Source organism: Mustela lutreola, chromosome 5 (assembly GCF_030435805.1).
Source record: "Mustela lutreola isolate mMusLut2 chromosome 5, mMusLut2.pri, whole genome shotgun sequence".
NCBI lineage: Eukaryota > Metazoa > Chordata > Mammalia > Carnivora > Mustelidae > Mustela > Mustela lutreola.
The window spans coordinates 144,781,845-144,809,374 of record NC_081294.1 but is presented as its reverse complement, the minus strand read 5'-3'; the positions used below and the strand labels follow the sequence as shown (position 1 = coordinate 144,809,374).

The 27,530-nt window shown below is 46.0% G+C and overlaps 1 protein-coding gene across 3 annotated transcripts in view; it reads left to right on the top strand.

Moving 5' to 3' along the window:
- Window positions 1–27,530, top strand: part of TNFAIP8 (TNF alpha induced protein 8) — a 118,365-nt gene that overhangs the window by 36,396 nt on the left and 54,439 nt on the right. Inside the window, exon 1 of one of the 3 annotated variants that reach the window (XM_059175794.1) lies at window positions 15,458–15,838. The exons of the other annotated variants lie outside the window; for them this stretch is intronic. Coding sequence (XP_059031777.1) covers window positions 15,826–15,838 — 13 coding nt within the window. The 5' untranslated portion in view covers window positions 15,458–15,825. Of the gene's footprint in view, window positions 1–15,457; window positions 15,839–27,530 lie in introns of those variants that run through there. 3 annotated transcript variants of the gene reach the window in all.

Genomic DNA, 27,530 nt, shown 5'->3' with positions numbered 1-27,530 from the left:
ATCGTGTAGGATGTTTCTCTCTGTGTCTCTGTCACCCTTGCCTGAACACAAGCTGGGGTTTCCCTGATGAATGCTAGGTCAGGTAAAGCGGGATTGCGTCCTGCAGGACTTCTCATTCTGATTCTTTAAGAAGGGTGCTGGATATAGCCTGTCGCATTTACTTAAGTCCTTTGCTCATTAACGTGTATGGGACTGGCATATTTGGGAATGTTTGATTTGGCCGGACAAAGTCCTGTGGAAATCTGGGCAAGGAAGACTCCAGGAGTATAGAAAACCTTACTCTTGTACTCACTGGTCTATCTCTGGCACTAGAAACAATGCTTAACACTGCATAATAAATTTTTGGTGGGGGAGGAGAGCACCTCAGATCTAAAGATCAGAGTATCTCAGTAAGGTAGTTTTGCCCTAGCCTTTATACATATATATGCATAAATACATACATACATATGTATATCCTCTCGTACATGTGCAGCTGAATGAATGAATGAATGCCAGAAAGGATTCAGAGTGAAGGAGATAGTACTTGATTCATCTGTGGAGAAGGGGACCATGTCACAGAGGTTGGTGTGAGCAGACCATGTTTGTGGAAGGTAGTGGAAATTGGTCGAATTGATTGATTCCAATCAATTGATTCCAATTCCCAATCCAAATTGGAAATTGCACCAGTCCTAGAGTTTTGCAGTTTTATAGTGGGAAATAGTAAGCCGGATGCTGACGGGTTACTCTAGGATCTGAGTAAAAGAGGCTTTCAGCCTGCAGGGTGTGCAGAAGACTTTGGACTATTAGAGGGAACTGGGGTAGATTTTTGACCAGAAGAGGGACAGCTTGGAAGTGGCACTGAAAGAAGGTTTGACATCTGTGTGCAAGGTGGATGGCAGTTCCCCCCAGCCAGCTAAGAGGCACTTGCCACCAGAGGAGTGAGAAATTAGAGTCCTCGCAAGGAAAATAGGGCTCAAGGTGGATGCTTGAAAGAAGAATCAGTAAAACCTGGTGAGTGTGAAGGGTCAAAGCTGAACCCCAAGTTCACCGAAGGCAAGTACAGAAGGACAGCCACACAGTAACCTGTGGTTTCGTGGATGGAGTCCGGGACAAACTCTGGATATTTTGCCTCTTCTCTATATTTGGGAAATCTTCTACTGACCTAGGGTTTCTAACCCAAATCAGTGAGAGCTTGAAACGTTCACAGTTGGTGGAGTTCAGTCACTGATTTGGATTCTCTTTGGAGAACCAGGAGAGAGCATTGTGTGGTGGGGAGGAGACTGGACTTTGGTGTCAGAGAGAAATGGGTCCTGATTTTGCCTTGGCTGAGTTTCTTACACTGCCTGAGCCGCAGTTGGGCTAGGAAGGACAGTCTTGTTTTTGTCTATCGAATATGGACAATAATAGCATCTCCTTTAGGGAGCTAGTAGGAGTATCTGTAAGTACTACGTGCACAGTGCTTAGCAAAGTACTGTATGCAGAGTGAACAGTCACGTACGCTGATGCTTACTATTCCTGAACTGGGAGAAGAATCCCTGTCCTATGTGTTTGCATGTGTGTGTCTACTTCTTTTTTCTTTTTCTTTATCTTTTTTTTCCCCTCCTAATTAAAGAAACACCAGTGAATCTGTTAGCACAGCCTGCAGGCTGGCACAAGATTGATGGGGAGGCAGACGCCAGACCGGCACTTGGGGGGAACTGTGCCCTTGGGGGCTGTGGCATGCCATTCTTTGCAAAACTTGGAACGAGCCCCAGTGTTGCTGAGCAGACTGAGGAGGCTGGCAGAAGATAACAGAGGTGTAACAGTGAGGAAGGGAGAATTTCCACGTTCGTGGTCCTGAAGTTTTATTTACTCAGGAGTCCAGCTTTGGCTTGAGCTCTAGGCAGGTCCCTGGTCATGTCATCTGCTGTGAGGACGAACACCCCACCCCTCTACCCACCCAGGAAGGGCTTGAGGGAGTTCGCATGAGAGTTCTCTGGGTTTCTTCCCAGACCACAGATTGTCCGTGTATTATTTTTAACGAACTCAGCATTTCTCCAAGGCTGGGTTAGTGGCACGTGTTAAAAGGGATCTTCCTGGGAGAGCTTACATTTCCACACTGTGAAGAAATAGTTCTGTGTTTTCTACCCCTGCAGCTTGGTTTCTGTAACCCCCCTGCTTGTGAGGGGCAGCGTTGGGATTCAACTAAATGTTTATGCTCTAGTTTTAGGGAAAAGAAGTTTGCAGGTCAGAGCTACAGTTCACCTTTTTCTGTTTCCTCTGCTTTTTTTCTATTTACTGTCGCCATGTTGATTCTGGTACCAAGATAAGGACTACTCTAATCTGGGGGAATAGAAGGTATTTTGATGTTGCGTGACATTGATTTGGTGACTTACTTGGGGTCATCGATGTACTCTAGGGCACGGATTCCTGTACTTGGCTGACTGGTAGTATCTCCTGGCTTTCAGAAATCCAGATGCCCAGGCCCCAGCCCGAATGAATTAAATCACTATCTTTCAGGGTGAGACTAGAAATCAGTATTTTTGAAGATTCCTCATGTGTTTCCAAAGTGTAACTAAGAACCAGCGCTTGAGAACAGCGGCTCTTAACTAGGGGCAATTTGCCTCTTCCAAGCCCTCTGCCACTCCCCCCAGGGGATGTTTGGCAATATCTGAAGATATTTTGCGTTGTCACAATTGGGGAAGGGTATGTTACTGGTATCTAGTGGGTAGATCTAGTGGGTGGGTATATTACAATGCATGGGGCAGTTCCACTGTAATGAATTATAATTGTCGGACACAAAATGTCAGGAGTACTGAGGTTGAGAAGCAATGCTCCAGCATCATCAGATTTAAAATATAGGATATGCTAGAGCAATGGATATGCTCATGGTGAGGAAATCACAGCATGTATAAGTTTACGTTTTTGGCCTCCCAGCAAGATGAGGAAAGGGATATGGCTTCGTGAATGCCTCTCCCTCTTGAGTTTTTCTGCGCCTGTTGTCATGGTGGTCCAATGATGTGGTCTGATGATGAGGTCCTGGCCTGTGTTTGTAGCTGGTGCACCTCCTGGTTCTGATTTTGGGGGCAGGATCTCTTCCTGTGGTTCCACAAATTGATTGTTCTGGAATGGCTTGGAAGAAGACCAAAGTTAGGAAAATTAAACCCATAAAAATTAGCCAAAATAAACGATTTTAAAAGAAGCTTGTGAGTTGCTTGTTTTTTTTTTTTTTTATGTGAAGTTTTCTAAAATGAGGGAGTAAACCATTTGAAAGTGGTTATGCATGGGCTATTTAAAAAAATCTGATTTTTTGTGCTGTTAAGAGTTCTTCGGGTTTTTTCTTTCCTTCCCATTGGAAAAGAGGAAGCTAGGAAAGGCATTTTTTGATTTTAGCACAGTACTGTTTTCTTTGATTTTGAAGCATTTTGGAATACTTTTATAACAGGTTAACTTTAACATGCATTTATTATATTGAATTATAAATCTTATGAACTCTGACTTACTCTGGACACATCGAAGTTTCCAGAGTATAACACGTTAAAAGATCTTGGCCGTAAATAAGTTGTTTGTATGTTTTATGCAGTTGGGAAGTTTAAAGTGTTTAGTTGAGGAGAGCCTGGGTAGCTCACTTGGTTGAGCCTTTGGCTCAGGTTATGATCCTAGGGTCCTGGGATGGAGCCCCGCATCAGGCTCTCTGCTCAGTGGAGAGCCTGCTTCTCCTTCTCCCTCTGCTATGCCCCTTGCTTGTGCTCTCTCTCTCTCTGTGTGAAAGAAATAAGTAAAATATTAAAAAAAAAAAAAAGTATTCAGCTGAGGCACTGAATTTCGATACTGAGTATGCCTATAACATATTACATATACTCAAAACTGTTTCCAAAAACGGATGAAAGTGAATATTTAGGGCTCTTGAAGTTGCTCTGAATTCATTGATCATATTATGCAGGTGGCTGAGTGAGGATTTTTTTTTTTTTAATTTGTTCCTTTAAAGAGACTTCAGGTGGTACCTTTAATGTTCCATCAGCTGCATCAAGCTTTTGTTCCAGAATTCAATTCGTGTGTATGAATCTGGGATTATAATCCTTTTTCAGTTTTCTCCTGAGTTTTTTTTTTTTCCTATTGCATAAACTGTGACTCCAATGTAATGTACTTTATTCATTCAGTAAACATTTCAAGCCCCACTATGTGCATTTTTGCCTTAATTAGTATAATAGCCATAAAATTTGTTCAGCCTAGTATAGTGTAACCTGAGGGCACTATGCCAATACTCTTATGTGCTGTGTTCCTTTTACACCTACTGGTTGAAATGTTTTAAATTAAGGCTAGAACAGTAACAGCTCAAGTGATATTTGGCAAGAATATTCCAAATGTCAGGATCAGGATAAAATATCCTGTTTCTTCATAGAGTTTTAGCGATGACTCCCTCATCCAAGCCTGGTTTTTGTAGCTGTGATTTTCACTTAATTTATAATTGCATTTTTGGAAGTTCTCTTTGAATATGTAAACATTCAAGCCTTTCCTCTGCCTTTGAAGTTTTGTTGTATGAAGTATGTAGGAAACGAATCCATGCTTATGGTATAGAGATTTTTTTCCCCCCTAAAATTCAAGTGTCATGGGGCCCCTGGGTGGCTGATTCAGTAGGCTTCTTCCTTCGGCTCAGGTCATGATCCCAGCGTCCTGGAATCGAGCCCAGCTTCGGGCTCCCTGCTCAGTGGGAGGCCTGCTTCTCCCTCTCCTACTCCCCCTGCTTCTATTGCCTCTCTCGCTCTCTCTCTTCCTTTCTGTCAAGTAAGTAAATAAAATCTTTTTAAAAACTAAATAAAAATTCAACTGTCATGAGAACCGGTCAAAGTTTGCTTCATAGCAAGTGTACTTAATAATAATTGGTAAAATATTCATCTACCTGCGGGTCTGAGTGAGTGACCGTATGTGGGGTGTGTGTGTGTTTGTCTGTGTTGGGGGGGGGGGGATGTTGTTCTCTGGAATTGGGGTCAGAATAGGAAAATGAGAATCACTTCAGTGCTTAAGGACCAAGTAGATCCAGCCCAAATCTTGAAGTACAAATAGTCTGGGGCCATTTTCGTTTCTTAGAAACTAGTGTTATTGTGCATTATGCGTGTGTGTGTGTGTGTGTGTGTGTGTGTGTATATGTATGTATAACTTTTATCTCAGTATGTTTTTCTATACCTTTATCATATTGAAGACCAACTAGGTCAATTGGTAGCTCCTATCTAGATATTTCCTAGAACAAGGACCTGTTTGTCCATGTATGTAAAAGGAACTGATTTGGCTTAGGGAATAAAGGATGCAAAGAGTGGGGTGAGAGTTTGTAGCTGAAAATGTTTGAAAGGCATAGAAGCGAGAGCAGACAACTTTTGTGTATCTTGAAGGCATGTAACCAGAGCCAGTGGATCGAACTGTGGGAAAACAGATTCTAGCTCATTTCAGAAGTATCCAAAGAGTTCATGCACCATGGGCTGGTGAAGGGTAGGTAGGGGTGGATGGAGTGAAGAACTCTAGGAATTCCCTTCCAATGGGGATCATCAGGAAGACCATGAATGGGACAGGACACGGGAATGTGAGAAGTGGACCTGGAAGGATCATGTGACCAGATGCTCTTTAAAGTCCTTTCCAGTCTAGCCGTTCTGCAATTTTTAGGACCTATTGCATCCCCCAAAAAGTGAAGAGTGAAGACACAGCCTTTGAAGGGGCCTTTCAGATTCAAGAGTTTAGGCTGCCTAATGGTTTTTTTTTTATCTCTGGCTTCTAGAAGCCCTCCTGCAATTATCCCCTCTCCTTTTCTACATCAGCTGCTTTCTTCACTTAGGAACACCCTCATCAGCATCAGAACGTGCCTTTTCATCCACTGCCTGGAAAGGCAAATGACAAGCAAAATTCCTCACCCCAAAGTAGCCTCCTGGCTCCTGCCCTGCTTTTCCAGTGTAGCAAAAACCCCCAAAGAGTTGTGTCTGCATACAGTCTCCCCTTCTCAGTGTCCTTTCTCTCCCCGCCACTCTCCAAAACCAGAGACCTCCTTTTTAGACAATCCCATGGCCGCTTTTCCATCCTAAAGAGCCTCCGCCATATTCAGCATCTTCCATCCCTCCCGCTTCTTAAAACGCCTTCTTGATTTCGCTTCCTCTTTTCCACCTATATTAGTAATCTCCCCCATGGAGGCTCTCTACATTCTGAGGGGCCCTAGCTCCATCCTTGGCTCCTCTCCACACTCTGGGCAATGATTTTTTTTTTTTTTTTTAAGATTTTATTTATTTGAGAGAGAGAGAGAGAGAGAGCATGAAAGGGGCAAGGGGCAGAGGGAGAAGCCGGCTCCCTGATAAGCAGAGGGCCTGCTGTGGGACTTGATCCTGGGACTCCAGGATCATGACCTTAGCCGAAGGCAGTTCCTTAACCAACTGAGCCACCCAGGTGCCCTGGGCAATGATTCTTAACCTGGCTTGGTCTGTAAAAAATGCAGGGGTGGGTAGGCCCTCTTTAATGAATCTAGACTCCCTAGGGAAGACCATGAACATCCGTTGTTAAAATGTTGTTTCACTTGTTTGTTTTTGTTACCTGACTCTACTACTGGGTGGCCAGGATTGAGAGTTTCGATGATTTTATCTAGTCCCATGGAATCAATACTGAATACCAGCTAATGACTCCTAATCCATCTTTCCTAGATCCCATGCTCATTTATGCTGTTGTCTGTTTTACACTTCCTCTAGAGATGGAATGTTCATTTCCCCCCCTCTCGCTGGCCCCCCACACCTGCTTCTCCCCTGTATTTGCCCCTCTGAGTCAGCACACGGGATACACAGCTTTTAATCCCAAAGCCTAGGTGAACGAGAGTCCCTCTCCTCCTCCCCTCAGGGCTACACAGCAAATCCAATAACAAGTTCTATTCATCTTCCTTGATGACCTGCTCTCCTGGTTATCTTCTTGCTTCTTTCTCAGTTCCCTTTCATCTCCTTTGCAGCCCCCGTCCCTCTTGTTTGTCCCTTCAAATGTTGGCCTTAGTCTGACTTTTCTGCTGTTCTTCTGATTCCACTCTCTTCCTACTCATTCCTGAGCCTCCGTATTTCCTCCCTGACAGTGACGTCTAAATTTATATTTCAAGCCCAATCTCTTGTCCAGGTTCTAGACCTGCATGTCCAGCTGCTGTCCCACAGGCAACTCAATTTCACTGTGCAGTGAGGTGAACTTACCCTCTCTTCCAGTCTCCTCCCAGTGAATCATGCAATTGACGATCCCAAAATCTACAAGGCATCTCCCTCTACCTCATCCCTCTGCCCCATCCCATGTCACTGTGATCAGTATTGCCAATATGAAATAGCTGTAGAATCTGCACACTGCTTGTCACTGTCTACTGCCACCGACCAAGATCAAGCCACCTCCATCACCTCTTATCTAGATTACTTTAAGGGTGGATGGGATGTCCCCCCAATCCCACCCCCACAGCAGTCTGGCTTCCTGTGCTATCATTGGTCTTCATCAAATGCCTATCTCATGGTGTCATCCTCTGCCTAAGATACTGTACTGGAGTTCTAATTAAGTCTTAACTTTTAAACAGCCCTTAGAGGCAGGATCCTAATAACCTGTTCTCAGCGGGCTGGACCTGTTGGAATTTCTTGGAAGTGTCTGCCTCCCTCCTTCCACATCCCCCGTGCCATCACCCGATTATATGCACATGTACACCTCTGGCTCCTTGTTTATCATGAATCTTCAGGGCTACCACAAGGCAGTAAGACCTCAATAAATATTCGTTAACTAAATGTGGGAGGGCAGGAGCTCTGAATGGTAATCGTCACCATGTTCCGATTCTGATTTACCTTGCCTTACAAACTGAAGGGTTTCCAGAGCTGAAAATTTGTGTTTTGTCGAATAGTTCTGCATATGGGTTTCTCTCAGCTCTGTAGTTTCCAGGGGGTTATTAAAAAAAAAAAAAAAAAACTAAAAGAAGTATATGACGTCTGCTAGCAAATCATTTGCTGGCTGTGCTCTTTGAATGGCAGTGGAGGGCTGAGCTTGGGAGACTGGCCAAATAGTGAAGAGGAAGCAAACCACCCTCATGACCCAGGAAGGCAGGGGGGTGGGGAGGGTGTAGATTGGTAGTGGTGTGAGCCTCTGCAGTGAGTTTTTTCGCTGTGGGCATGCGTAAGCCAGGATCCGAGTGCCCTGAAACCTGCCGGAACTTGTCCGAACTGTTGATTGCATTTTCAAACCTGTTTGGAACACCACTGGCAGCTTGTGTCTTATCTGCAGCTGATCTGATTAAAAGGAACAGACAGGAACTTAAATCATGTTTAACCTGTAGGGATATACTGAGGAATATCTCGGTCTCCCCTGTCATGAATCTAAAGGAGAATGGGGAAGGGTTTTTTTTCCCCTTTGGAAGATTTGGGTCTGTGTTTCAGACATCCCCCGCAGGGCTGGGAGCTCCTGGGTGAGGTTTCCACAGCTCTGTCATCTTCAAACTCCTATCTGTAACCTCTTCATGACGAGGCTTAGAAAGGCCAACAGTCAGTGCTGAGTCAGAGGGATAACAAGAAGGGAATGACACACTTCCTGCCCTGAGTTCTTGGGAGTTTTTATGGTTTGTTTTTCTGTTTGGCTTTGAAGATTCCCTGAAAAGACAGAAGCTTGCCCTGACCCATCTTTGGATCAGCCACCTCTATTTATTTTTTGATCTCCTAGGATACCTAACCTGCTATGCCTTCTTGTTACTCAAAGGTTTTTAAAATCTTTCTTTTTGTTGTTGTTTATTACGCAAGTATCACATGCTTGTCTAGTTTATTTATCAACTATCATTTAACCAAAAGAATGAAAAATGGTGGTGGTGGGGGGGAGGTACTCCTTAATTTTACCACCCAGGAAAAAACTTTGGAGAATATCACTCCAGGCTTTTTATGTACACCTCTAGTTTTTCTCTACAAAAATTATATGATACTTAATAAAATTTCTTTTATCTGTTGCTTTGTAGGCTTTGCGAAGAGTTCTCTTGTTATTAATTACTTGGCATGATCAGTTTGAAAGACTGTATTACATGCCATGATATGGACGTGCTATAATTCACTTAGCCCATCGCCCAGGCAGATACTCAGGCTGCTTTCAGTCTCCGGCATGATTATAAGAACACCACACAACTCCCTTGGACTACAGCTGCCCACACTTGTCCCTGTTTCATTGGATGTATTCCTGGAAATGGTTCAAAGGACATGTAGAGTGTTCAGGTTTTGATCTTCCCTGCCACTCTGCCTTCCAGACATTCGTCCTGTTTTACATTCTCACCATATAAACCTCTCACCATCTCCCATATGGCACTATCTGTTCTGGCCTTTGCCTGACTCCCATCTGCTTCTCACACTCTTCTTTCCTGTGCTTCCAGCATGCAGCCCCACCGGCCCCCTTTCTGCTCCTTTCCCTGCAGTGTGCTGAGTTGTCCCGTCTTGGGCTGGTGCACCTGTTCCTCCCACCGCCTGGCCTGCTTTTCCTCTGGCTCTTGGCACACTCCTATGCCACCTCTGCCAGAGTGGGCTCCGTCACTGTTCCCTGTTCATTTCCAGTCTGGCACCTCTCACCATCTGTCCTTCAATTATTTATGTTTTGTTGGGTGCTGTCTCTTTCCCCCATCGAATGTTAATTTCATAGCTCAGGCAACCTTGTATTTTCCTTCACACTCTGTTCCGGCATCTAAATCAGTAGGCAGGCAGTAGGTACTGGATAAATACAGGTAGAGGCTATCAAATGAATGGAGTAGCCTCCCTGTCATCTGCGAGGGTACAGTGGAGTACAGAGGAGGAAATGGGGACAACAGTGGCTGTCGTGTGGAGCAAAATGTGCTAAATGCTAGGCAAAAGCTTCCAAGCGGTATAGGGAGTCAGGAGTGAGAGCTGGCCTCTGGCTACCAGCATCCTGCCGGCCTTGTGTGAGCTGAGCCTCGGGACACTGGCTGTGGTCTGTGACTGAGAATTGTGGAAAGGACATGAGAGGCCGGGGAGTGCGGGTGAGCGGAGGTCCAGAGGGAGGACAGTAGGAAGCTGGCTGTGGCCGGGACTGGGGGGTACCCTGAGTCCCGTGCAGAGGATGGCATGTGAATGAGGATGTGGAAGCCTGTAAACTCAGATCTAGGCACAGATGGTGGTGTTAGGTGACAGAGTCACACTTTGGGACAATGTCCTGGGAAAGCAGCTAAGTGGAAGGAGCCGTTCCGGCCCGAGGATGCAGCCTGGCCAGAGGTTAGTGATGAGGGAGGCAGAAGGGGCATTTCAGAGGTGGGGAAACAGGAGGGTTTGGGGGCGGGCAGGGGGAGCGAGGGGCCACAGTGACACTGAGGTTTCCGGTCTGCATGACTAATGGGTGGGTAAGATACGGGGCCCTAGAGAAGCCTCCCTGCAAATGGTCAAACCTGATAGGTGTTTTTCCTGAAGAGAAAAATCTGAGAAACTTTACTCAAGATATGCTGTAGTTTCTGATGATTCTCTAAACAGAAAAGTTTCAGAAAGTTATGTTTTGGGGTTTTTGTTTTGTTTTGCTTTGCTTTGTTTTTTTTTACTTTAGGTTTGGAAATAACCATAATGACAGGGACATCTGGGTGGCTCAGTCAGTTAAGCGTCTGCCTTTGGCTCAGGTCATGATCTCAGGGTCCTGGTTTCGAGCCCTGCACTGGGCTCCCTGGTCAATGGGGAGCCTGTTTCTCCCTCTGCCTCTGCTGCTCCCCTTCCCTGTGTTTCTCTCTCTCTCTCTCTCTGGCAAATAAATAAAATCTTTTTTAAAAAAAGCCAAAACTCTGCATTTCGACAAAGCTTTCTATCCTCTAAAGAAGGAAGAACCAGTAGAACAGCTTGCTGGCATTCCCTGGAAAGTTGTCTTTTCAAGAAACCACTTTGTGCCACCTCTAAAGGGAAGGGTTTCACAGAATCCAAATGAGAAGGAGAACAGCGGAAGCACAGCAGGCAGGCGGAGAGACTTGGTGAATGAATGACCATCCAGGCCAGGAGAGAAATCCACAGTGACCACGAACAGGGTGGTAGTGGAAGCCAGAGAGGTTAAAACACAGAGAAGAATAATGGGCTTTGGCAGGGGAGGGATGTGGAGGAATTCAGCTTGGGAAATATCATATGTTGTATATTAACTAGAAATTCTAGAAATTTATAGAGAAATTGACTGTGCAATTGGAGAGTTTTTCTTGGCAAATGGAAAGTTTAATTAGTTTAGTGTTCCCTCGCTCGGGCTTACACTCGGTTTCACAGGGAGGTTTGCAATGGAAGAATGCTAGAAAGTGTCAGGATTCCATTTATATTCAGTTCAGCAGAAAGTAAACCACATTTCGAGTGCCAGCATATTTATTAGAGCAGATGCTCGGTGGTTTTGTGTTTTTTGCCTTATAAATGCTGATCTAGTGTTTTCATTGGTGGTACGGGTGTGAAGAGAGCTTGGAGCCTGTGTCTGAGGAAGACAGACATAAATGCTCCTTCTGGAGTCCTAGGATCTGGTCATCACTGCAGCTGCATGGTTTCACCAGCTAGCAATGTGATTTGGGGCACACTTTGGGCTTCCTTGGGCTACTTTATTTCCCTTGCTTGTGCAACAAGGTTGGATATCTGAGGTCCTGCCAACACTGAGGTTATGTGAATTTTAAGAAAGAAAGGTGGGGCGCCTGGGTGGCTCAGTGGGTTAAGCCGCTGCCTTCGGCTCAGGTCATGTTCTCGGGGTCCTGGGATCGAGTCCCGCATCGGGCTCTCTGCTCAGCAGGGAGCCTGCTTCCTCCTCTCTCTCTCTCTCTGCCTGCCTCTCTGCCTACTTGTGATCTCTCTCTGTCAAATAAATAAATAAATTCTTAAAAAAAAAACTTATAAAAAAAAGAAAAAAATTTAAAAAAGAAAGAAAGAAAGGGGGAAGATGGTCCTGTCTGGTGGGGGGAGGGGCTCTGAGTTGCATTGTATAAAATTTATGCTTGAAACTTAGAAACACATACGATATGATAGAAAGGTCTGCCATCCCCATGCTTATTAATTTGTGCAGCCTGTTTTCGGGGGAGGCTGAGAACAGCAGCTGACACGGGAACAGATCTGAGAAGTCACGCCCCCGCCGCCGCCCCAAGTCCTGTCTCTGATGCCAGCGCTGGCCAGCCCTCCACCCACCCCAGGCTCCAACTCACTGTCTCACCCACTGCTCTCTTAGCTTTGAAAGGTGGGTTGCCAGGTGTTCCTTTTATTTTCTAGACACTTGGGCTCTTGGTGCTTTCTGTCTGGTCAGCCAAGGACACTGGTGAATATGATATGAAGAGAGGAAAGCCAACAGGGTCAGGGCAAGCCAGACCTGGGTTCCTAGGCTGGCATTTGCACTGAGCAGGTGCCTTAGGTATGCGGAAGTCATGCTTATCACCTGTAACCTGGGAATCACGGCGTGCACCTCCCAGGGTTTCAGTGAGGACTGAATGAATGTGGGGAGAGCATCATGCATGTTTCCTGGGATCGAGAGGGTGCCTGACACCAGTGGGATTTTCCCACCCAGGTCTGGGCACGAACCATTTGCTTCTCTGCCAACACCGAGCCTCTCTGGTGAGAGAGGGTGGGTCTGACCACCTGCTGTCTCTGGGGCAGCATCTGTGAGATCTTTTGGAGCACCTTGCCAAACTCAGGCACTGATTCTTCTGGAATGATTCCCAGTCAGCCCACTTTCTTCTAAGCTCTGCCCATGACTTCTTCGTCCTTGAAGAAGAGCAGAGAGGGGCACCTGGGTGGCTCAGTGGGTTAAAACCTCTGCTTTTGGCTCAGGTTGTGATCCCAGGGTCCTGGGAACAGGCCCCACATGGGGCTCTCTGCTCGGCAGGGAACCTGCTTCCACCTCTCTCTCTGCCTGCCTGCCTCTCTGCCTACTTGTGATCTCTGTCAAATAAATAAATAAAATCTTTAAAAAAAAAAAAAAAAGAAGAAGAAGAAGAAGATGAAGAAGAAGAACAGAGGGACACAGAGAAGCAACTCCAGTTGAGGAAGAGGCTGTGGTGGGGGCCATGGTTTTTGGGAGGCCACTGAAAGAGTTGAGGTGGCTGGAGGAAACAGAGGAGAGGAGGTCTGGAGAGACCCAAAGGGGAGGAGGATCATCCCTCTTCTTGGTGGCCGGGGCAGCGTACCCCAGGGACTAGGAAGCATCTTGGAAATGCCAGGGCGGGAAGGTCAAGGTGTTTTGAAGCCATCTCCAGTTCCGTCTCTAAGGCTATAAAATCAGATAAAGTACACAGATGCAGGTATCTTTCTCATGCAGGCACAAATTTCATGATTGTTGTGGTGATTTTGTTAAATGTGCAGCCGATAAGGATGTGGGTAACTGTCAGGCAGTATTTTTCTTGAGGTACGTGATACACAGTTGATGAAACTAGGCCAGAGAGAGTGTGCGCCCAGGAGGTAGTTCTGGGAGGGCAGGGCTTGCAATGTCCTGTTGGCTCTGCCAGTGTTTGTGGAAACTGGGATGGCCACCCACTTGCCCTGGGTGTGGGGACCGTGAGATGATATTAGTGACAGTGCCTAGATAACCTGGAGCACATGTACACGGACGAGAAGACTCTGGTTTCCAGCAGATGGTGAAGAAATACCATAGAAGATGGCTTCTAATCATTAGCAGTGTCAGAAGTGGGGGATTGGGGGATTGGGGTGCTGAGCTGTGCTCCCCAGAAAAGATAGCCAGCTGCATTTCTGCATGCCATAGCAAAGTTAAATCTGGACCGGTGCCTCAGTCACCAGACCACGAGGCCTGGAGTGTATGCAAGGGCCCTGCCAGGCCACGAGGTCTGGAGCGTGTGCGAAGGCCATGCTGCCATGTTGGCGACTGTTTTCTGTGATGCTGTAGGCCGCCTCCTTCATTCTTCCCTTCCCAGGTCTACACAGTGTAGCTCCAGCCCCTCCAGCCAATGGGTTAGGGTTCGCAAAGTCATAGGATTCAGAATCTTGTCCTTCCAAGAGGAGGCATGTAGTCTCTCAGCAGCTCCTATGACCTTTAGTCTCTGATGGGATTGTCACAGCACGAAGGGGCCAGGGAGAATTTGGGGACATCACACAGGGAATGCGGAAGGATGCTTTCTCGGGTGTAAGCTTCGAACCGCCATGAGTCAGTCACACGATAATGTAGTCTGAAGACCATAAGAAATGATAACGTATCTGTAAATTGATGTGTGTCTGGTGTCTCTTTCCATCTTCTCCCAGAATAAGTAGTAGGCATTTGGTTTATAATTCAGATCGACAGTAATGCTCATTGCTCCTTGAGCCTGCCATGTACATTAGGCAAGGTGTAATTTGCTTCCCGTTGTCCCCTTCACATCCTGACAGCAATTCTATGAGGCTGATGATGGTGCTATTCGCAATTGTCTAGAGAATAAAATTGCTCAGAGAGGTGACATAATTTGCAATTTTATAAAACCAGGAAGTGGTGTCACTGGAATGTGAACCAGGACGGACTCCAGAGTATTTGTCCTTTGCTTTCTACTTGGTATCTTTTCTTGCCACATACTTGGTAGCCTTAGGACAGTATCATTGCTACAGAGAATAAAAATAAAGTCAAGAAACTTACTGTGTAGTTGGGGATGAGACGGATAGGCCAGTAAAGGTCATTTATGGACAGCTGTGATAGGTACCCAAAAAGTCTTTCCAGGGAGGTTCAAGGGAGGTGCCGGGGGGGCTAAAGGAAGAAGGTGAGATCTTATCTAGCTGGTTGGGACACTCAAGGTCTTCACAGAGGCAGTGCCTGTGGAAGTGGTCCTTGCCGGACTGGTAGAAGCTTGCCCGGTGGGGATGGATAAGGGAACAGTTTGTGGGTGCCGATGACTGCCAAATGCTCAGGCAAATCAACAAGCATCTGAAGAGATAATTGGATCATATATGCATATAGATCCTTCTATAAGGACCTGGGTGTATTGTGTATGCCTGGATACAGTCACATTCTTTATAAAGGCTTTACACTCTTTTCAGAAGTGAAAGGCTAATGGTTTTCAGTCGCAACATTGTCCAAACTCTGTTCTCTACTTCTCCTGAGAACAAGAATACCTCTGAGCAGTAGTTACTATTAATAGACATTCATGCTTATACTGGCCAGGTAGGAATGAAGAGCTTTTTTGATTTTTTTTTCCCCCCAGGCAGCATCTATGATTGGAGCTGCTCCTTTTTTTTTTTTTTTTTTTTTTAAGTATCGGCTCCTCTTTTCTAACATGTTGAAACGTTAAGACTTCCTGTTTCTGCTTGATTTTGAAAACATCTCCTGTTCGCCAATCACAGGTAATCCCTGTGTTTCTGTGGAGCATTTACAGGCGGCACTTAGAGGCGGCAAGTGCGGGCTCTCCCCATTGTGGAAATGGGGACCTCTCTGGATTCACAATTAAAGGCTACCTAATGCATTCCACTACAGGTGACGAAACCCAGCTCCCAGAATAACAAGCAAGACAACTTTTTTTTTTTAAATTTTTATTTATTTATTTGACAGACAGAGATTACAAGTAGGCAGAGAGGGAGAGTCAGAGAGAGGAGGAAGCAGGCTCCCTGCTGAGCAGAGAGCCCGATGCAGGGCTCGATCCCAGGACCCTGGGATCATGACCTGAGCCGAAGGCAGAGGCTTTAACCCACTGAGCCACCCAGGCACCCCAGCAAGACAACTTTTAAAGTGACTTTTGACCAGTGTCTTCTGTGTGCTCGCGAAGCGTACGGTGGATTTTTTTTTTAAGGATGGTATAAATTCTTGGGAATTATTCTCGGGGAAGACTGACTTCTTCCTGAAGGCGACACAGTTACCATAGAATCGGTATCAACAAAGTGGCCGTGTCCATTCCTCCTGGCTGTGTGACAACCAAGACAACCCAAAGCTGTCCTCCTGACCGAGGACGGGGAAAAAATGCTGAAACTCGGTGAGTTCGAATGGCCCTCAGACTCACATTCCAATGACTCAGTGACACGGTGTTCTTGTCTGCAAGGGAGTAACATTTGGTCACAGCTTTAAAGTGGTTGTGTCAAACAAATCACCGCTTTTCTTTTTCTGTGACTGGGTGTGGGGACCTGGCGTTAAGCTGAGGGAGGTAGAATAGGGTGGTTGGAAAAAATGGCATCCGAAATGTGCATGTCGATTGTTTCTCTGTAAACAAATGAAGGATCAAAATGCTTCAGAAATGGGACTCTGGTAAGATTGGAGAGCTGTTTCACTTAAAGTTTCACCTTTTTACATTTCCCATGTCTTTGTTAACTGTGAGATGTCTCTGGGTCCCGGCACGTCTGGCAGTGACCTGTGAACACAGGGACATTTTATTTTTCATCTCCTGTTGTATAGATGTTGGTCAGAATACTGTTCTCTCTAACAGCCAATAAACAGTTTCACTCAACAGGTATATGGGCCTTTGTACTTTTAAAACATGTCTTGGGCTTGTTTTCAGCCATAGTTAAAGCTTCTACAAGTAGACTCAGTTTCATTTTTGAGGTAAATTGGAAAACTTCTTGAGCATGGAAATAAAACAATTTAAATAGCCCTTAAAGTTATGTAAGGATTTTGCACACTTTTTCAACTCTATGCCAGATATTTGTTGAAGTTCCTCTAAAATTTGTTTGCTCAAAAGACTTTCTGGAGCTTCGGCTGAATACAAGGAGGGGGTTAGGAACTGGAAGACGTAGCTAAGCATCAGTATATCTAGTTTCTTAGCCCATTAATTGAACCTTGGCAGCCAATGCAATTTCCTAGAGCCATGACTACTACTACTACTTCTTCTTCTTCTTCTTCTTCTTCTTCTTCTTTTGGTATGGAAAGTGGTCACCTGCACATCATTTATGGTAAATGTACATTTGCTCACCAGATGCCTAGAGCTGTGTGTGTGTGATTCTCTGTCTGCTTTCTTTACATATGTATCCAGGCACCTTCTATCAAATATATGAAAATGGCTATATGCCTGTGACTGTAGCTCACGACATCCGTGCAGTTGGGATCAGAGCCAGGTTTGGTTGGGAAGGTTTCCTGGAAGAAGTGAGTTTGGGTGGGGGTGGGGGGGGCAAGAGAGGGAGTTTCAAAAGGAGGTAAGTATTGCACTTGGGCAGAAGGAAGCAGCATACACAAAGCTTCCAAGGCTGGAGTGGTAAGTCAGATGTATTCAGTGAGTAAGCGTGAACCATATGAGAACAGATTGTAAATTAGTGGTTGAAAATCACCAGGCTACCAGGGGAGAAGAAGCCAGGGCTGTGTGTAGAAGAGGACAGGAGAGGCTTGTGGGAGCTGCTCTCCTGCATGTGTCCTCAGCACCTGTGGACGCTGACCATGTTGCCATCTAGTGGAGCCGGCGGAAATGCACCTGCTAACCTCTTTTCACTTGAGGTTAAATAATGTGGTATCTTAGCGGTAGGGAAGCTCACTTCTGTTTTCCCTAGGAATTTTACATAAGGAATTAGGGGAGATGGATGTAATTGTGCACCCCCCCCCCAATGATATTAATTTTGACTCTAGAAAATAGAACTGAATCCCAATAGAAAGCATTTCTCACAGACAATGTTTGGAGGTCGTGGAGTCCATCCTGGTACAGTGGTGGGGAGGAGAGCCCTCCCACGAGAAGCACCATAGCGCACAGACCTCAGAGCTGGAAGATGCTGTAGAGGGCTCTACCCCACCCATCCCCCCCTTGCATCCATTCAGCAAAACTTCCTCAGTTCCTGTTACCTGTCAGGCTCTCTTCCGGGTGCTGGGGATATACCAGTGATAAGAGAAGATAGAGAGCCCTGTTCATAAGGAAAAAAAAAAAAAAAAAAGAACTAAAATAAGGAACTCAAGAAATCCCTGCCCTTGGAGCACTGACATTCTAGTGGGAAAGATGGACAATAAACAAAGAAGTAAAAAACAGAATAGGAGGGATTCTGTTAAGTAAGTGCAAGGGAGGAAAAAAAAATTATGTCTAAAATGGGGGATAAGTATTGTTGTCCATTCTGTGGGTGGTGGAGGCGGAGGGAGGATTTGCAATTGTGTGTCCTCACTGAGGAGACTGTGAGACTAGTTTGAGAAATTGTGATATTAGTCTCTCCTAAAGGTGTGAGGAAGCCAGACAGGTGATGCATATTCTGGAGAGGAGCATTCCTGGCAGAGGGCAAGAAGATACAAAGGTCCTGGGGTGGGAATGGTCCTACTGTGTTCCCAAAACTGCAAGGGGACTGATCAGAGGAAAGACGAGCCAGAGAGATGGGAAGGGGCCAGATCAGCTTGGGCCATGGTGACAGTTAAAACGAATTTGACATTTGACATGAAAGGAGAAGCCATCTAATCTAGTGTAACATCATTTGATAAATGAAACTTAGGACAAAGAAATCAGGTCAGATGTCTGTGGTTAGTCAGCATCATGGGGCCTGAGCGGGGATGAGAACGTGCTTTCTAACCCATGTTATTCCTGCCGACCTAGCCTGCCCCGGTGAGGATGCATGACCCCATTGAGGCTCAGGCTTGTAAGTGCAGTGGTCCTGAAATAGCCTGGCACTGTGGGGTCCTCTCAACAGCTGTGTGTCATCACGGTTCATCCTGGTCCTTCCATCGGGATGACCACCGTACACACAGAGAGGAGGAGACCTCTTCTTTCAGAGGACTCCTCTGCCAAAAAGCGCCTTCCTTCATTTTGGTATGGAGGTAAATTCTTTGGGTTTAGTCTCATGAAGGCTCCCTACGTTCATTGTGCGGTTACTTGGATATAGGAAATGCAAGATTTTTAGGGCTTACAGGGGTAGATCACAGTTCTTGTCATGAGAGGTAGTAAGGTTGAATAATGCAAGTTATTTAAAATGATTTTGAAAATAGGGACACTTGGGTGGCTCAGTTAAGTGTCCATGGCTCAGGGCATGATCTGAGGATCATGGGGAGATGGATTCTCTCTCCTTCCCCCCTCCAAATAAATAAATAAAATCTTTAAAAAAAATAAAGAATTTGAAAATAGGATCACCAGGTGAGGAGAGAGCCCCTTGCTGTCACCAAATACAGCTGGACCTGGACAGTTTTACCCAACGGGCTTCATTTTCTTTCTTTACTGTGAGCCTGTTTAAGTCCCCCCTCCCTTCCACCTTCTTTAGATCTTATGACTATTGTCCTCTGGACATGAGCCAGATCCCCTAATCTCACTTTCTGAGGAAAGTCAGACGAGCGCTCTGTGTACAGGAGAACCTGCACAGTCTCCTCTCCATCACGCACAGCCTGGATCCTGTGGATGGAGTCACAGGGGGTCCTGGCACCAGGACGGTCCCATCCTGTGCAGAAAACTAACTCAGGACTTTCTCTTGCTCCTTCCTTCCCTTTCTTCCAAAGCAAAGCTCCTGGTAGAGGTAATGTGAAGTCTACATCATCTTACTTGGCACATACATTTGTTTATATAATACTTTCTTTCTCTCTTTTTTCTTTCTTATTTTTAAAAATTTATTTATTTATTTGAGAAAGAGAGCAAGAGCACAAGTAGGCAGAGCTGCAGGCAGAGGGAGAGGGAGAAGCAGGTTCCCCGCTGAGCAGAAAGCCCATTGTGGGGCTTGATCCCAAGACCCTGGGATCATGACCTGAGCCAAAGGCAGCCATTTAACCAACTGAGCCACCCAGGTGCCCCTTTTTATTTATTTTTTTGCCAACCAAGGTGATTTCATATGTCCATTTGTGTTTTTGTAAAGTGAGCTCTGAAATCCCACTACCTCAGACTATGAGGATCAGCTTTGATTTGTATCCTCAGGAATTCATCGTCCCTTCAGCACCTGAATCCTTTATTTTTCCCTGGAGCCTGAGGGCACAGTTCTCTGGGATCCTTTCATTTGGGTCTTTAGGTGAGTGGGCGCTCCTGGGGGTGCTTTTACTTTTTCCTGCCTTCAAGTCTTGCTGTTTTTGCAAGGGAGGCAAACCCCCCTCATGACAAGGATGTTCCCATCCCGAGTCCCTCAGGAGGTTCCGTCAGGGATGGTGGGGCAGCACCATACTGGGAGTGGAGGACCCACGTCCTGTCCCTCAGAGCCTCTGCGCTGTCTGTATCACTGAGGTTGCTCAGCATCTCCCGCCCTTGGGTCTCTGTGCTTGGCTATCACTGTTGTCTGACAGGCAGGACTTGACTCTGCAGGAGAGGGGGTTTCCAGGCTGTCTTCTGACTTTGTTAGGCAACCAGCTTGAGGAAACGGGGGAGCAAGTACTGGTCGCCTGTGTTTTCTGGGCCTCCTTTACCCGCTGTCCTTTAGGGGCTGGGCACGTGGTAAAGCCGGCAGCAAGATTAGAAGTCCTCTAGCGTGCTCCTCATTAGCTGTCCAGAATGGTATCTGGACATAAGAGTATTATGCAAGAAAGAGAAACCCCAGTTTAGATCGGCTCGTACAAAAGAGAAATTTTTATTAGCTTGCATAACTGGAATGAGATTTGGTTTAGCCGCTCAGTGATGTCAGGAACCCATTTTCTTTCTAATCTGCCCTCTGTGGTTGAGTTTCATCCTCAGCAATGCAGTTTCTCTCATGGTGGTTAACTGTCTGCGGCAGTGCTAACTTCACGTGCGCAACACACTGTCCAGCAGGAGAGAGAGAGAGAGAACTGGCTTCTGGCAGCTCTATCAGAGGAGTGAGTGACCTCTTCCAGAAGTCCCAGCAAATTTTTCATGTCTCAGTGCCCAATCTTAAGCCACTTTATTGGCTATAGAAGGGAGTGGTGAGTGGCATAGGTTTGGGTTGTCTAAACCAGTCACTGGGGATACCTGGATGTCTAGTCCGTTAACCATCTACCTGCCTTTGGCTCAGATCATGATTCCAGGGTCCTGGGATAGAGTCCTGCATCAGACTCCCTGCTAGGCGAGGAGCCTGCTTCTCCCTCTTCTCTGCCTGCCACTCCCCCTGTTTGTGCTCTCTCTCTTTCTCTCTGACAAATAAATAAAATCTTAAAACACACACACACACACACACACACACACACACACACACAACAACCAGTCACTCTATGGCAAGGAAGCTAAGATTGCTGTGCCTGAGGTGGAATGGTCAGGGTAAACCTGAGAGTTAGGGATGGACTCCGTGTCTCCCTCAAATAGCACACTGCCCCCCAAGCAGGGTGGATAGGAGGGACCTTGAGTGGGCCCCCATTGTCTCCTGAACAAACTTCCTTTTGCTGTGCTGTTTTCTTTTTTGTTTATTTTCCCCTGTTGCTTCTTATTTGATGACTGGCCACAGTATAATAATACAGTGACTGGAACCCTCCATATTGGATTCCCAGTGCCCCATCCCCCAACCCCATGACAGTGACACAGATGCTGTCAGGGAGAACAATGACATACCCTCCTTGAACCCCAACAGCACTGCCGATCAGGAATGGAAATTTTCAGAGGTCAATAAGGCATCCCCAAAGTGTCATAGACCTGGTCTTGTAAGCGCTGAACAATGAGAATAAGAACTAGAGAAAATTAATTACAGGCAGCCCTTCCATCTATGGTAATTATGTGTCCCCATAAAACACTGAAGTCCAATATAGTTTTTCTTTTAAGACAATGTAATGAGGCCATTTGTTCCTGTAAAGAATACCCCTTATGTTTTATAGACATGAGCATAATTGTCATATCTGGTTGTTTTATCTATTTCAACTGATATTACTGGACTCTGGATAATGTAGATTTTGTTTTGAAACTGCATATGAATAAACAAAACGGGGCAGTCAGTCATACAGGATGTTATTTTGTTTATTTTAGATGATCCCTCTAGGAGAATGGCCATCAAGGTCAGGAGAAGGGACTAGGGCAACATACAAGGGCTCCAGGGGGAGAAAAAAGGCACAGTGTACAAAGAAAAATCACTTTTGGGGCACCTGGGTGGCTCAGTCTGCCTTCGTCTCAGGTCATGATCCCAGGACCCTAGGATCAAGTCCCACATCGGGCTCCTTGCTCAGCGGGGTGCCTGTTTCTCCCTCTGTGAGGCTCCCCCTGCTTGTACACTCTCTCTCTGTCAAATAAATAAATAAATCTTAAGGGAAAGAAAAGAGGTAGGTATTCATCTTTGTACATGACCTCCATGAGTGGCGAATGGAATTCCAAACTCCAGAGCCCTGTCCCCAGCCAGCCAGTATTCCTGCTACATCTGTGATGGGACTAGACACACAGAAGGCCAGGCAGGGCCAAGGAGGCTTTTATTTTGGGTGAGCTTTGACCCAAACCCTGGTGATGACCTTGAGTGAGCCAGACTGCACCCGTGGGTGTGGCAGAAATCCAGTGCAAGACACTGGGTTAGGCTCCAGAAGGATGCAGGCGTCTTTAAAGGCATGATGCTCTATCACAGGGGGCTGCTTCCACAGCGGAGGTCTTCGAGATGGAGGTTCTAGTACCCATTAAGACACTTGCATGATGAGCTCTGGACGTGCCGTATCAACTTCCGGGGCCTGATCTCTCCTCGATGAGCAAGCCTGAGCTGAGATTGAACAAGAGGACTTGCAAAGCTTCCTCGAAGCCCTCGCCTTCTGGTTCTTGGGTTCCGCGCGGGCTGTGATGGGAGGCATCATGTGGAACTGTGGAGGGGTGCAGGGTCGGGGTGCCCCTGGGCCAGGGCATACAGACACATGGGAGACGGCGGTTTCTGCGTTGCGTCCTGCAGGTGTCCTCAGGAGCTACCAAGCAGCTGGTCTGACTCAGGGCTGGATGCAAAAGGCTCCAACTTGCGTGTTAGTTGCCTACTACAGATCCCCTGAATAGAGGTGTTGTTTCCTTTGCCAGGCCTGGCTTGGATGCTGGCTGCCAGGCTTGTGTTCTGTGACGTTCCGGATGGCAGGGGTCTTGCGGGAGCCGAGGACGCAGGGGGAGATCGGATGGTGACCAGTGCTGGCCGATACTTCTGTTGAAACATGGTTTCAAAGCTGTGGTCACGTGGCTTATGTTGGGACCCGCGAGCTTCGCTGTACTTTTTTTTTGTTTTTTTGGTTTTTGGTAAGTCTGATTACAAGGGGTATTGCACACAGTTGTGGTTTTTCGGTTTTTCGTGCTCTCGTTGCTCAATTACCCAGCACCAAACGGTCAGCTCTGGAGCTCTACCTAATGGGAGAGAAATGGTTTGTTTGTGTTCCGTGTCAGTCTTGATAAACCAGAGGTCCCAAACTCAAATGTCTGCTAGAACCAGGTAGGAAACGGGAATGTGAAAATATTGCTTTCTACGAACAGTTCAGGTTATGACACCTGGGGCTGACTTGGAGAGAACAGGTCCCATCCCCAGGCATTGACATTGAGATGAAAAACAAAGTTTATCCAATCCAAGAAATCCTTCCATGGCTGGACTCAGTCCTAAGGCTACCAGTGTGTGGATTCCTGGGCTATGAATCAGCGAACTTCAGCTGTCATGGATGTTTGCTCAGCCTCAGAAATGTCAGATGTTACAGATATGAGCCCTTTGTCATTTTGCTTCTCAGTGGATTTTAGCTCTTTACCTTAGATGACAAGGCGATCCCTGGGGTAAGTAGGCCACCCTAGCTTTGACCCACAAACTGGAAATGCTTCCAAAGAAATAACGTCCTCGTGGATATTGTTCCTTTGGTTGCCGACTTTTGGAGGCTGAATCAATTTAGAGAAGGGAAGATGTAAATCTCATCCAAAACACTTCTGAGTATTTTACAGCATTAAAAAATTTAAAAAAAAAAAAATTGTGCCCCTCAAAACAAGGAACCTCCCACATTGGAAAGGCACACTCCTGCCTTGCCGGTTGTCTGCTGGGTATAGTCACTCCTCTTTGCCTTTTCTCTGAGTTAGGACAGCTTGGGGGCAAGGACCAGGAAGGAATCTGAAAGGGACAAGCTTGTATTCACTCTTTCCCACCACTTCCGTGCCTCTCCATACCCATATTCTTAATTTCTGCATTCCTGCTCTCCTCTGCACCCCCCAGGAAGGAACCAAGAAACCAGTGGACTCTTTACACGCTGAGGTGTGAGTCATTCGCAAGCCGTAAGAGACACTTGTATTTTTCAGAGAACTTGATGGTACAACAGGAAATAGGACAACATTTAACTAAAAGTCCTGCTCCTTTAATGAAAGTATTCCTGTAGCGCTAAGTGGATAATTTTAAGTCTGGGGAGCCTTTGAGTCACCCCAGAGAGAGCACCTTCATGGCCCTGCTTCAGGTAAGATCTGTTGGACTACCACCAGCCACTGAATATGGAGGGGCGTTCCTGCTTTATCCTGTTTTATTTCCATTATTCACATTCCTGTCAGAGTCCATGAAAATTCCTGCAGATGTGTTTGGTAAGAGACTGATGGTGCCCAGCTCCCCTGTGTCTGACCAGTGGGAGAATTATGGGGATTTAAATATTCCTTCAGCAAAGCCACTCAGTTAAAGCTGTGCTAAAATTGTGCTCTTCTCCTAGTGCTTACTCACCAGAATAGTCTCAATTTCTCCCTTTCTGTGAGAGTCCATAAAGGAATAGTCCACAATTCTTTCTGTACTTCCTTAACAGCAATCTATCCCCAAACCCCTTGCAATTTGGCTTCTTTGTCTAATCATGTTACCTAATTGTCTTTTCTCCAAGAAAAGACAGTGGCCACCTCATCATCATATCTGTTGACCTTTTCTTTAGCTTTCCTTTCTGGTGGGTTGTTTATTCACCCGTTAGTTCTACCAGGAACCATTCTTCCTTCCTTTCTCCTCCATCTCCCCCTCCTTGGCTAATTTCTCCACCCTCCACCTCAATTCCTTTTAGCTTAGGCATCACTTCTTCCAGGCAGCCTTCCCTGATTGACTTCCTCCCCTAGGACTGATTTACATACATACTGATTTATATACTCCTAATCGATTTCAGAGCACCCCGTACTTTTTTGCTTTACACTTACATTATATTTTAATTAGTGTCTTCCCCCTCCCCTGCCTATACAGTAGAGTCTGAGAGGACAGACACTGGTGGTGTTTTATCTGTACCATTTGCCTTATACCTGTACATGGTAAATGTTCCATAAGTATTTGCAGATTGGAGTACTATAGAAACGAAGACAGCATCTGAACAGCACTATCTGTGGCTTCTTCTAGAGCAGGCAGTGAAACCCCAGCTTCCTTCATCAAGCTTTGGTTCTCCCTAGGTCCCTTGGACATCCAATTAGTAGATGTAGAGGGGTTGTTAGATGCTGTCGATAAAAGTGATATCTGGGGACACCTGGGTGGCTCAGTCGGTTAAGCGGCTGCCTTCAGCCTAGGTCATGATCTCAGGGTCCTGGGATCAAGCCTGTATCTGGCTCCCTGCTCAGTGGAGAGCCTGCTTCTCCCTCTCTGCCACTCTACCTACTTCTACTCTCTCTCTCTGTCAAATAAATAAAATCTTTTTTAAAAAAAAAGTGATATTTGGCTCTGAGGAAGAAGGCAAGTGTCTGGAAATCCTGACCATGTGTATTCAGCCCCTTTCAGGGAATAACTATTCATTGCTTCTGTTGGCCAAGGAATGGCTCCCTGTTGATGAACCCAAAGGAGTGGATGAGGTTTGAGGGCTCTGCACTAACAGAACAGGAAACACATTGTTCAAAAAGCCTGGCAAGGGGGCGCTAATGATTTTTATCATCACAATGGAGGGAGAACTTGAATATTTGATGGGCAGTTCTAGAGAAACATTGACTAATTCTTAAAGGAACTGATAATTATGATGGAGATCCAAAAGCATGTGGATAGTCACTGTATTTTTTAGGCCATTTAAGGAATTTTTTTTTAAAGATTTTATTTATTTATTTGACAGACAGGGATCACAAGTAGTCAGAGAGGCAGGCAGAGAGAGAGGGGAGGAAACAGGCTCCCTGCGGAGCAGGTAGCCCGATGCGGGGCTCCGTCCCAGGACCCTGGGACCATGACCTGAGCCAAAGGCAGAGGCTTTCACCCACTGAGCTACCCAGGCACCCCCATTTAAGGAACTTTTAAGATAATTTCAACTATATACACTATTCTTTACTGATTTGAGAACCCAGCGTCCCACCTCCTCTCACCTCTGAAAACATGACTCAGCTATGTTAAGAGCATTGTACTTCTCTGTAGACCTATATTATGATGGGCTTTCGGGAGCATTTGAGAAGAAGGTGAAATCTTGTTCACATGCCTCTCCTTTTGTCTTGAATTTGGATGGGAATTATTGATGGGGCATAAAGACAATGAAAAAAGACAATTTTTTTTGGCAGGGTTTAGTGGGCCAAAGTGGGTTCACATCTGTACTACAGAAGAGTGTAATCAACAACAATAGTCTGCTGTGTAAAACAAATAATAGTAATGTTCCCTAGCCTTTGTTTAGTGAAGAGATATTCTATGCAATGTATGTTAGAAGTATTTTCAACAAAGGCTGTGGCTTTATAGAAACAGCAGCCCTCTGGAGAAGGGCTCAACTCCTATGGGAAACTGATCTGATAGAAGAGGCTCGATCCCATCCCCTCACCAGCTGCACTGCTTAGACCTCGGACTCCGAGGTGTGAAGTGGGACTCCTCCCCTTCCCCCTTGCCATGCCTGTTCCTCTCTGGATTTCCTCCCCTTTCTGTTAAAGTCCCTCTTGCTCCAAGCCAGCTGGGCTCAGATCCTGCCAGTCAGCTTTGCGGTCTGACCTCTCTTGACTGCCCCACACCCCTCTTCTGATGGAGCATATGCTGTATTTGTCTTGGATAAAGTTATTGGTGCTCTGCTCAATCCAAAACTCTATAGCAGGAGAAAAATAGCATGGAATGAGGGCAGAGGACCCGCCTTCCAGTCTCAGTCCTAGCTAAGGGACCTTGGTCCAGTCCCTGAATGTCTCTGAGCATCAGTATCCTTGTCTGAAGCAAATGGAGCCAATGATAACCCAAGATTCCTTTCCATACGGAATTGTTGTGAGGCTCAGTGGTAATGTGTGCAGACACACATCAAGAACTAGAAAGCACCACCTTGCTGAGACCTAGTAAGATGGAGATGTGTTCTGTAAGTGTGCCTAGCACAAGACTTAGCACATAGTAGGTGCTTGATAAACTATGCCTGATGATATTAAGACAGCTGAATATAAAGATAAACCTCATTGGCTTTGACCCGGGCTGCTGGTTCAGAATTTGGGGCAATGGCCAAGTGGAATATTGCTTCCTTCCTCTGGCCCAGATAATAGGGTATTTGGGATGCCCAAGGTTCTGCCTTTTTACATTCATAGGTTAATAATCATCCATTAAGCACACAGATGACAAAATTAAGTATGTCTTGTGCAACAATGGATCCCAAGTTGGCTTTAGAAAACACAGTGTATTGGGGCACCTGGGTGGCTCAGTCTTAACTGACATCTGCCTTCGGCTCTGGTCATGATCCCAGGATCCTGGGATTGAGTCCCACATGGGGCTCCCTGCTTAGCGGGGAGCCTGCTTCTTCCTCTCCCTCTGTCTACCACTCCCCCGTTTGTGCATTTTCTCTCTCTCTCTCAAATAAATACAATCTTAAAAAAAAAAAAAAATGGAAAACACAGCATATTATAAACACAAACAGTCCCTGAAGGGGAGCTCTTTCCCAAGAGATCAGATGAATAGACTATTAATCGCCCAAGAGCTGTTCATGCCTTGAGTAAAGAGGTGTCTGCAATCCCCATCTGGGATTTATTAGTACATATATTTTGGTGACCCCATGCCAGATGTTAGTTCTTTACCTAA